At 52.7% G+C, this 11,570-nt stretch overlaps 3 protein-coding genes across 3 annotated transcripts; all 3 read left to right on the forward strand.

Moving 5' to 3' along the window:
* Positions 1 to 3,545: 3,545 nt before the first annotated feature.
* On the forward strand, positions 3,546 to 4,385 carry JKF63_04408 (uncharacterized protein; the record flags this gene model as incomplete). Its single annotated transcript, XM_067900393.1, has 1 exon — positions 3,546 to 4,385. The coding sequence occupies one exon, from the start codon at positions 3,546 to 3,548 to the stop codon at positions 4,383 to 4,385; it is 840 nt and encodes a 279-aa protein (XP_067757222.1).
* A 1,606-nt stretch (positions 4,386 to 5,991) lies between these two features.
* On the forward strand, positions 5,992 to 8,148 carry JKF63_04409 (uncharacterized protein; the record flags this gene model as incomplete). The annotated part of the gene is made up of 1 exon (XM_067900394.1): positions 5,992 to 8,148. The coding sequence occupies one exon, from the start codon at positions 5,992 to 5,994 to the stop codon at positions 8,146 to 8,148; it is 2,157 nt and encodes a 718-aa protein (XP_067757223.1).
* A 664-nt stretch (positions 8,149 to 8,812) lies between these two features.
* On the forward strand, positions 8,813 to 9,178 carry JKF63_04410 (uncharacterized protein; the record flags this gene model as incomplete). Its single annotated transcript, XM_067900395.1, has 1 exon — positions 8,813 to 9,178. The coding sequence occupies one exon, from the start codon at positions 8,813 to 8,815 to the stop codon at positions 9,176 to 9,178; it is 366 nt and encodes a 121-aa protein (XP_067757224.1).
* Between the last annotated feature and the right edge of the window lie 2,392 nt (positions 9,179 to 11,570).

Raw genomic sequence — 11,570 nt, forward strand, 5'->3', positions numbered from 1 at the left:
GGGGAGGAAGGAAAGGAAGAAGAGAGGGAGTGTGTGCGTGTGTCGCGCACACGGCAGGTCTGATTCTTCAAGCCCCTTGCGCTCTGCTGTGACTCGTTGTTCCCCTCCCCCCCCAAAAAAAACCTAATATTCCTGGGTCCTCGCCTTTAACTTGGCATTATCCTCAAACAAGAGCTGGTTCACCCTCCCACTTCTTTTCCCTTTCCTCTTTTTTTCCTCTATTGTTTATGCGTTATAGTGCGAACTGATGGCTTCTTTCTTTTACGCGAATCTCATCTTCCAGCTTGTCTTTCCTAGTCGTGCTCTTGTTTATTATTTTCTTCCTCCACCCCGCCCCCCCCCCCCTCCCATTGACACACACGTAACCTGTATCGGTACCCTGGCTCCTCTGACTCCACTCTTCGGTGTGTGTTCGTGTGTATTTTTTTTCCCTCCCCAGGTGTGTTGATATGTGTGTAGGCGTATACAAATATATATATATATATATACATATATATATACATGTATATATTCATATATATCGGGCTATCCCTCTCTCTGTGGTTTGGCGATAGGGAGAAGAAACCACACACACACACACACACAGAAGCAATAGCGTGAGCATTTTTTTTTCATGGGGCAAACCTATATATATATGCATATATATGTCCTTTTCTCTGCAGAATGTTCCACCTGAACACACACACACACACACAAATGGGTGATGAAGTGGGGGGAAGGTGGGGGTTTTGGTGTCGTTGTAGCTCATAAACAAACGAGGACGAATCCGATGCACATCGGCAACTTTTGTTTCTCACTTTTTTCAAGTTGATGGAATCCGTTAACTTTTCTATTCGTCTTTCTCGCCGCTGTTTTTTCTTTTTTCCATTTCGAATTATTCTTTTTTTCCTTTTATGGTTTGGTGCTATGTTACTCTTTATATGTCTTCCGATTTTTTTTTGTTTGTGTCATTTGCAAAGCGCTCCTTCCTTTCCTCCCCCAACTATCAGCCCCCCTTTTCCTTGTGACTTTACCGCGTTCAGTTTTTCCTCTTGCTTGTCTTCTCTCTCTCTCTCTCTCTCCCTCCTCGTATTGTTGTCTTGGAGTGTGTGGACACGGTTCACGTCATCTCCACCCCCCCCCCCCCTTTACTTTCACATCCCCCCACCCAACCCTCCCCACCCACCTTATTGTCGTCGTCAGTATTCGAGTGGTCCAATCGTGAGCGCTCCTGTGTATGGTCCATTGTCACTATGTTTAACACGCATGCACCGATGTGTACCCGATTCACTATGTCTGCACGTGTGCGGCTGCCAGCAGGGGCCTAGGTGGGGAGGGGAGGGGGGGGAGGAGGAGGGATTTCCGCTGATAATAGTGACCTTCACGTTTGAGCTTTCTTGTTCTCTCTTCTTTTTTTTGTCGTCCTTCGTGCCCTGTTTTGTCCTGCTCTTTTTTTTTTTCGTTTCCGTCTTCCCTCATTCCCCCTTTAGATATTGTTTTTCCTCTCTTCGTATTGTCTTCCTCAATGATCTTCTGCATACAACAGGCTGCGGCAGCGGTGGGGGAAGGGGGGGAAAGGGGTCAAGGGAATAGATAATGGCGCTTACTACTACTATTATTTTCTATTTTATTGCTTTCCTATTGCTCCTTTGTTTTCCACTTTCAAGTATCATGCTTGCCACTTGGCTATTCACGTATTACGTGCTAGCGTCTGCGTGTGTGTGTGTGTGTCTGTTAGTCTGTGTCCCTGTGTCAGTCTTTTTTTCTCTCTCTCTCCAAGTAGCTGAGTGCTTTGTTTTGAATTCTGTACGTTTTTCATATATATATATATATTTTTTCCCGTGTTTCACTGAGCGAGAAAATAATAAAGTAGGAGAGAGGGAGGGGAGCATTGTCGCCAACACCTTCTAGAGATGATCTCCAAGAAGTGGTCAAGCAGGTTTTATGCTTTTCCCATTTTTTATTGCTTGAGTCATTGTGCAAGAGTTCAGATGACGAGGGATCCGGGGGAGAGGTCGCGTGACGACTACACTTGGGTGGCCTCCTCTATTTTCTCACTGCTCTTTTCTCTCTGTGCGAGGGGGGGGGGGGGGGAAGGGGAGAGATCCATGTCTGCCGATGCTTTGTGTAGCACTCCTCTTATTTTTGAGAGGTCCTCTTGGTCTACTGTCTACACCATTCTTTGTGCCCCCTTCTCTCCTCTCCTCTATATCAATCTTGCTCGATCACCTTCAAACATCAATATTTCTCCACCTCGGAACAACAAAAAAAGGGGGGGGGGGCCTACTCTGGACACGTGGAGGGTCTGTCTTGAAGAGCCGTTTTTTTTTTTTTCAGGGAGGGGAGGGGGCTTCTTCAACCCCTGTTATCATCCTGCATAGCGTGTACTCACTACAAGACTCCCCCCCCCCCTATGCACACACACGCACACGCACACAAGCACATTCACACACAGGGCTTCTCGGTCCTTCACTCGTCAATACAGAATGAACAGCAGGCTATTCTGAATGGGCGCCATCTCCGGCAGAAGAGGGGTGAAGGCAAAAGGAGCGCTGGGGGTAACGGAGCCAACCCGCTAAGCGACACGTTTAAGTGGTGTAAGTACTGCCCCACAACTCACCAGTGGGCACCCCCCCCCTCCCTCCAACCCAACCACCGTGCGATGGTCAAAAGAGAAAAATCGGCTGGGGTGCTCTGACGGGAGGGGGGGGGGGCGGGACACGGCTAGTGTTCTGTCGAGAAAAAAATATATATACCCAAGCCAAACGTGGCTGCAACCTGACGTATTGATGGCGAGTCATTGCATGGGGCACCACCAAGGAAAAGTTTGGGTTTAAGCTTCACTTTAGCCGCTCGCTCCTCTGTTTGCCACTCTTTGTCGAGAAAAATGGAAGTCACGCGACTTCCATGGTAAACGGCAAGTAAGACGCACTCTTGCATACCCCCCTCTTCTCCTTTCCTCTGCCGACGGGCTCGCTGGGCGGACATCGACACCCCCTCGGGTGGGGTGGTGGTGGAGTTATCCAGTCAAATGTAATATGTGGGTATAGGGGATGGCCTACCAATGCACGCCCTGCGTGGTGATTTTTTTTTTCTGTACTTCTCTAGTTTTATTTCTTTCCCTATTCTCTCTTTGTACTTCTCTTCCTCCCTACCTCCCTCCCCCCCCCCGCTGTGGCGCGAATCTTCACGAAGGATTTTGGATGCGTGGTCCAGTGCAGAGAGGGGTGTGAGCCAGAGCACACGTTCATCACGTCACTTTCCTTTTTTTAAATATAATTTTTTTCCCATACACAGAAGCGCTTCCACAGGCACGGCTGAGGTTCATTCCGATCGATTTCTTTCTGTGCCCTCCGTTTTTTTTATTTGTTTGCTTTTGTTGCCCGAGAGGTGTGTAAGAAATTACGGGAACATCTGGCATAACGAATCAGATCCGTAGCTGCTGTACAAACGCATACACGTAGACAGTCACAGGTATCACTACCGCACACACCCACGCCCCCCCCCCCCTAGACAGAACAGAGCACGTACACACACATTCTCTCTTCAGTTCACACAAGCTCTGGATGCCGAAGCCAGCCCCTCGGTACAATATCGGGCTGCGCCCCGCCCCCAAACGACAAAATGTTGGTGCTCAGTTCCTCTCAACGCAGAAGCACTACGCACGTGAGTTGTGGTACAAGCGGCAGTACTCTTCCACCCGTCCGTTTGCCATTGAGAAGCACATGGGCAGCACCCCGCGTATTTTACTTGACCGCACATTGTGGCGCTCATTTTGGGTCACCAAAGCAAATCTCCCAGATGCGAACCGCTGGGAAAAGGTGGTGAACAGCCAGCGGGTGACAGAGGATCGCTGGGCTTCAGTGGAGGAGGACGGTGTCATGTACCAAGTGAACTGGAAGATGTACTGCGAGCGACTCGAGACGGAGCTGCAAAAGGCGCAGGATCAGCTGCCGCAGTACAGCTTCATGATGAAGGCTGTTCCATCTGCATGGAAAAAACTGGACATTGAGCTCAGCGTGCTCCGGGGACTGTCAGTTCGCGAGGCCATGGCTCAGTGCAAGTTGTCTACGCGTAAGGGCCACATGGCCGTCTTTAGGGCCTTGGAGCTGGCACAGCAAGGTGCAGAGGGGAAGGGGCTCGACAAGGAGCGCCTCCGCATCGCCTACATTACCTGTATGCCAGGACCGACAGACAAGCAAGTGGACATTCGCAGTCGCGGCTACTATTCGTGGAAGACAAAGAAGTCCTCTCATTTGCTGCTGACCCTAGCTGAAGATCCGGAGATGGTGTTGCCAGACCGAACAGCGATCCCGTACGGTTCGCTCATGACGATGAAGCGTGCTGGGCTGCGGACCGAGCCGACTGTGCTGGATGTGCCTGCTATCACTGCTGAGGGTATCTAGCTAATAAGAGCTGCCCCTGTGTGCGCTTTTTTTTTTGTGGGGGGGGGGGTGTACACCCCCCCCCTCCCAAACACGAGCCGCCATCGTGGTAGAGTGCTGCATCTGAGGCTGCTTCTGCAATGGATGCCCCAGGGGTGTTGATGGTGAGAGCGAGTGAGAGGAAAAGTGTGTGTGGCTGGGGGAGGGGAGGGGAGGGGGGGGGACAGGGACGGGGAGATGATGCGGGGTTTTCTCCCTTTGCCCCCTCCTGTCTCACCCTACGTATGATGTCTCGTGCTTTGTGACTGGTTTGGTTGCTGTCCTGTTGTCTTTTGTATTTCTCACATATTTGTCTGGGTGGTTCATATATATGTATATGCATATATGTATATGCGTATGTATATTTGACAACCCTTTTAGGAGGAGGGCAGTGTGGGCATGTGCGTGGAGGTGCGGGCAGACTTTTGTTTTGCTTTCGATTGTGACAGTGTAAATGGCGTGGCACCTTGTTCAACGCCATTTATATAATCTGGGAGAGAAGGGGGGAGAGATTGTACCTGGTACTCTCCCTTGCGATGCCAGTAGTACCCCTCCCCTCCCCTCCCCCCCGCCATCACCACACGCCCACACACACGTTCGTGACACATTTTTTTGTGGTCAAGCATCGAGGCCTCACTGTGCGTGTGGCCTGACAAGGCACGCACACACCTCAACACGTTGAAGAGCATCCAAAGAGTTTTGCTGTTTTTGTTCACTGCTGTTCTTGGTGACGCGAGGTCCAGTGGCGGCTTAGCGACAAGATGGAGGTGGATAGGTTTTTGCTGACGTCCACGAAAGGTCTGCGTGCAGCAGTGGGGGTGGGGCGGATTCGCTTGGCATGCCTTTTTTTTTACATTACCAGCTTCTACTTGTCGGCAGTTTCTGTGATGGACTCCATCGACCCCCTCGGCCTCTCCGCCCCGCGTTCTTGTCCCCCCCCCTCCCACATTTTTTCATGTGCATTGCTTTACTCCTTTAACCCATCTTGCGCCTCTCTCTGCTCCTTCCTTTTTTTTTTTTCCGCTTCGCGGTTCGCGTAGGATGTGTAGCACCGTAGCGTAGACGGCCTCCCCAGTAACCCGCAACTCGGCACCACGTGTACGTGGCGTATGCGTGTGTGTGTGTGTCTCTGTGTACGTTTGAGTTCATGTGAGCGTGGGGTCGAGATCGACACCTTCCCATGGGCTGAAATGTCTACCGCCGCGCGAAGCGAATAGCGAACAAACACACCGACACACACACAAGAAAAAAAGGGGGGCAACCAACTGGAGGCGGTTGGAGGTCCACCCAAGTCCCTGCGCGCCTCTCCCAGTTTCCTGGCCGGTGCACGCGAACAAAGGAAAAGCAAGTGAGAACATTATATACGCAAGGTATACACACACATCATCATCATCATTATCATCATATATATATATATATACATCTCTATATAAGGGAGGAAAGACGCTCGCGCATCCGCCATCCCCCATCGGCGGCTTTGCCTACGGCAGAAGGTAAACAAGCAGAGTACTGAGGGGAAGAGCTGGCCAGAGGGGGAGAGTAACACCGTTCTTCAGGCACTGTAGTGTCTGTCGTGGGTTTGATAGTCATGAGCACTTCCCGAAAGCGGTACAGGCCGCTGGACTGCGCCGAGCAGCGCGCAGTCACCGTCCATGAGCGTATGCAGCTTCTGCTCCTGGAGGATGAGCAGTCGTACTGCTTCAGCTGGCCGGAGGTTCCGCTCACGCAGTGGTTGCAGGAGAATGTGACCTACGCTTCTCTCTACCAGCTCTATGCGAATGCTGGTGGCGGCGCCAGTGGTGCTGTCGCCTCACACACGATGCGTGGCCAGAGTAGTTGTCTCGGCGATGCAGGCATGACTTCACCAGCGCTTGATTTTCCGCAAGGTAAGAGTAGGGTTGCAACCTCCTCTTCAAGTGGCCGACGGGATGCGCTCGATGTCAGCCCACCAACCGGCTTGATGAGTTTCTCTGGGGTGACTCGTCATCAGCGAAGCATTGAGGTGCCACCGGTGTTTCTCTTCGATGATTTTGAGCCACTGGCAGTGAAGCCCTCGCGGGTACCAATGGTCCATGGGGACGATCGACCCGCAAGCGGTATGGAGTGTAACGGTGGCGACGTGGCCTGCCTTGTGCGGCGCGTCCGAGGCGCGATCGACGCTCTGCAACACAACTCCATAGCGACCGCTTCGGTAACCAACGTAGAGGGAATCAACGTCGAGGATGGGGCATCGCCACCAACAGTGACGTCACCGGGGATTGTTGTCCAATCGGATGCGGCTGCGCGTGCTATTCCTCATCCCCTCGCCCCTCCACGTCCACAGAGCATCACAGAGGATTCTATCTTTTCCCTCTCGGCCATTCAGCTGGCTGACTTGGAGGCGGCAGATGTGTCAGCGCTGTACGTGTCGTCGGCCCAAGTCGATGCGGAGGGATCATTGCAGCACGCCCAGGCCCTTCACACTTCCATGAGTGCCTCATTCAAAAGTCCTTCAGAGAATGCCCTCGGAGCTGCTTCCAGTGCGGCCAGATACGTTTGCGACGGCCGCAATGGGCGACAGGGCATCGAACTCACTGAATCGGCGCGGCGCGAGATCGAGAACGAGGTGGTGGGCCTCGAGTGGCGCACGTGGCTCCAGTCGCAGCGCACAGCCTCCGCATTACAGCGTCTCCTCTCCCTTGAAGCTGCGGTCCCTTTTGAAAGCAGCGGCGACGCTCGACGTGACGCTTGGCGTGCTGCTGTGTATCGCTTATGGCTTCAGTGGCGCCAACATCGACCACCACCGATACCGGAGAAGGGAGCAGCTGGTGGGTCTGCTGCATCCAGTACAGGTACGACTGCTGCTGGCCTTTCAGCCAGTGGGGTGCGGTCGGTGAACAAGGCGTCGTACAGCGCCTCTGCGTCGGTTACATCCTCATCTGTGACTGCCGCGCTCGGTACCCCAACAGGCTTTCCTGTGCCCTCACATACCAAATCGCATCCCCCCTGGGGTGCCCCCCTCCTCGCCGGGGCGTACCTCTACGGCACGAGCAACGACTACTTCATCGGACTTCCTCCATCGACCACGAACCCCACCGCGAATGCAAACAAGAGCGGCAGTGGCAATGGCGGCAGCAGCTGCGGCTCATCTTTGAACCCCACCACGGCCGCGTCGTTGTGGCCAGCCATGTCTCGCCGGCGAGGCGCGTACAGCTTTTTGCGTTGGAAGGTGGAACTCTATGAGGCACAGCTTTCTCAGACACGGCCCACGGCCGATGATGATCGTGTTGCAGAAGGCGATGTTGACGACACCACAGCGGAGAGGGATAAAGGCAAGGGCGTGGAAAGTCCCGACCGCAACGGCAACGGCAGCGGCAGTGCGGTCGCCGCAACGGTTCGCAGGTACTCGAAAGGTCCCCTGCGAAAGCTGGAGACTGACGCTTCTGCACCGACACATTGTGCTCGCCACAGCGGGGACGATGACCGTGATGGGTCTGCAAGCTCTACCAGTTATTCCCCAGGGCGCAGAGCAGGAGTAGCAGCAGCCGCCGCAGCATCTACAGTGGTGTCGCCTAGCACCCACATTGCCATCAACGGCGTCATGAGTGTTTCACACATGAAGGCGTTGCTACATAAGACGGTACTGACAAAGTTGTTGACAGAAGTGGAAATGGATGACGAACCAACGACTGTGATGGAACGGCTCGCCTGTACTGACCTGCGGCGCGATACAGATGCGTGGCGGGTGTGGCTGTCGAGGGTGTAAGAAGATCAATGAGTTTCTGTGGCCGAGGTAGTCACGGCAAAGCGGTTTACATCGGTTTTTGAGCACATGGGACCAGTGAGTGGGGGGGGTGGGGTGTGACCTCTCGGAGGGTCTGTCTATCAACGAAGACGAAAAAAAATCTTTTGTGTTTTTTTTTTTCGTCATCATCCTTGTGATGTGCATCATGTGTATCTTTCAACTATCCACAGGCATATTTATCTAATCACCACACAGGACTCACATTATGACTCCCCCCCCCCTCGAGAGGCGTGCACACACACACACACACACACACACACGGACGAGCGTACATACAGATGCATATGTGCGTGGATGCTGATGAGCTGAGCCTCAATGCTCCTGGTCTTCTGTAACTGGGGTGGTGGTGGTGCTTTGCTTGCATAGAAAAATCACTATCGGCACACGCACGTTGTTGAAGGAATTTCTCTTTTTTTTCTACGTGTGTGTATGAGTATATCGCTACCAGTTTTCAATGGACTGTTGCACCTCTCCGTTCTCATCTCCTCCTCCCTCTTTTCCTTACCGCCACACCTCACATCGCCACGCGGTTTTTACCTCTATCGACCCCCCCCCCTAACAACAAAAAAATCGCGGTGGCTCAGTGGAGCACGAACAAAGAAAGAAATTACAAAGAGCTAGAGTAATGTCGGCTAACAAAACGTCTGGAGGGAAGTGGGTTAGCCCTCGGGTACTGCAATACAAGCAACAGCAGGGGCCCACCACTGGCCCGACATCCGGTAACGGCGGCGCTGGTAGCAAAATCATGGAGGACAAGGCCATCGCTGCGGCCCGTATTAAAGATAACCAGGGCAACCCGACATCCGAGGTGGATGTAGCGGACTCGAAGTTTTTTGAGGTGCAGGAGGCGACAGATGCACTGAGCAACCTCGCCCACAACGCCGATTCGTCTGTCTACCGAGTGTTGGGGAAGGCAGTGGTGAGGCCGCACCAGAGTACCGAAGAATTCCACCAGATGATCATGGAGCAGGTCCAGAAGCAGGCCAAGTAGTGGAAAAGGGAGAGGGGAGGGAGCCACACTGTGAACAGATGGAGAAAGCCAAGGAGGTGTGTGTGTGTGTGTGGAGAACACACACCTCGGTTCGTCCTCGGCGTCTGAGCGAGTGCACTGTCACACACACACACACTCGTCCGCATAATGTTGAGTATACATGACGTGTGGTTGTAGCGCCTATCAGGTTACTGTTTGTGAAATTGATAAGAGAACAAAGCTGGACTTTCAAACCTCTGCACGCCTTTTGCTTCTCTTCCTGCATGTGCTGTAAAGGCTGAGAGGGAGTGATATGTCGTGTATACGTGCATCTCTCTCTCTCCCTCTCTGTGTGTGAGTGTGTGTGTGTGTGATCGCATGTCATTGTGGCATCTATTTTTCTGATTTGTGGCTGTTCTTGATGGCATATATATGTTTTTTTTTTTTTGCTCAGTCTCAGTGGAGTGCGTCCGCGCCTGTGTGTAACTGCGTGTGTGTGTGTGTGTCCCTGTGGAGGAGGTGGTTGTAGTTGTGTGTATCTCTCCCTCTCTGTGTATATATGCGCGTGTCTACACGTTGTGTGCTTTTCGAATATATACATAGTGATGATAGAATGGCTCTCTGTGTGTGCATGCGTAAGGGCGCATCGAGTGAGTGAGTGCCGGTCACGAAACCCGTTTTTTTTGTATGTTGTTGTTTTCTTTTGATTTGGTTTGGCTTGGTTTGTTGTTGTGCTTTTGTGTATGTTCCAGCGTCTCTGTTTACTGTAACGTCACCTCTGAACCGCAACAGCAGCAGCAGCAGCAGCAAAGAAAGTGATTCTAAGTTGGGGGGGGGGGGGGGAAGGGAGGAGGAGAGGGATGATAGTGGCAGTCGAACTAATATATATATATATATATACGCACGCTATTCGATATCAGTTCCCTTGTGTGTATTGTGTGATGTTTGCACACGTCTACGTGCGAGGACTTTCACTCAGTGCTCGGCTACAGCTCAGTCGTATCTCCCTCCGGCCTCTCTCACTGGCGTAGAAAAATGAGGCGCCGAACTATGCTGGCTTAGTGTTTGGTGTGTCCCCCGGGTGCATCCCCGTGCTCGTTTATCACCCGTTTGCCTCGCAGTGGCACACAGTCGTTCTTGAGTGCACTTTTGATCGCGTGGTCAAGTGTGCTCTCTACTCTTCTCAAAAACCTCTTCCCCCCCGCCCCTCTCCCCCTCTCCCCTCCCCCTCTCCTCCACGTCTACATAGCACGCTGATGTGATCTGGACTCCTCCAGAAATAGTTGAGGGATAGCTTCCCCCCCCACCACCCCCCTAGTTCAGAACTCCGCACATCGACAATCGTACGCGCGTTCGCGGTGCAACCCCTCGCCTGACTTTCCTCCACACCCTGACAAGGAGAATCACTCGGTGCGCTACGAGACCACCGTTGCGTTTGTGTTGGGAGGAAAGGGAAGGGGCAAGCACGGGGGGTTCGAATCGTTTCGATTTTCCTTCACCTGCTCCCACCGCACCTTCTCAAGAAAAAAAAAGAGGAAGGAGGAAGGGGAAGCCTTGAGGAACACGACATGCTGCGCGCGGTTGGCGGGATTGTGGCAGCGGCTGCAGTCGGCGCTGTGGCTTACGCTACGTATCAGCAAGGCAATGAGCGACTCGTGCAGGAACAGATGAAGCTGCTGATGAATGAGGGGAGAAAGAAGGAAGAGTAAACGGAAGGAAGGGTCTAGTGCAGAGATGAAAGTGCCTCCCCGCTTGATGCCTGCCAATCCCCTCCCCCTCCTCCTCCTCCTCTTCCCAGCTTTGACTACGCACGGATATCCGTACTCGGCGCACCCCAATCGAGTTCTCTGTTGTGCTTTTGTCACTGGCTCATATTTACAGCCTCCCTCCTTGTCTTATTCTCTTTAATGGTTGGCGACCAGAAAAAGTCACCGATGGAGGAGGACAAAAAAAAAAGAAATCTATCAACAAACCAAAAGACGCATCCAAAAGGCTGAACGCGGCTCAAGACACGTTGTGCATTGTGACGCAACGGGGCGGGGGTAGAGGGGTGGTGGTGGCCTGCCTTTTTCCCCTCATCGGACGCTCAGAGAATGAAGTGAGTGGCTGCGTGATTGGAAGGACTCCACTCATGGTATACAGCAACCCCTTCCTCCTCCTCCTCTTCCTCTTTCTTCTGTGCCCCGCCGCCGCCATTCCGCCCGCTTCATGTGTGTCTGCCTCTCTCTCTCCCTCTCGTTCTCTTCGTTGCTCTCACTGTCCCTTCCCTCTTTTCATTTTTTTTTGTTCTTTGCGTCTGCGGCTGTGCTGTTCTCCTCTCCACTCCCCTCTCCAAATCTCTTTTTTTCTTTTTCCTCCATCTTGCTTCACGCGTTTGCCCAGCGCAACAGGTTATACATGTATATATACACAC

This window comes from Porcisia hertigi, chromosome 22, assembly GCF_017918235.1.
Source record: "Porcisia hertigi strain C119 chromosome 22, whole genome shotgun sequence".
Taxonomy (NCBI): Eukaryota; Euglenozoa; class Kinetoplastea; order Trypanosomatida; family Trypanosomatidae; genus Porcisia; species Porcisia hertigi.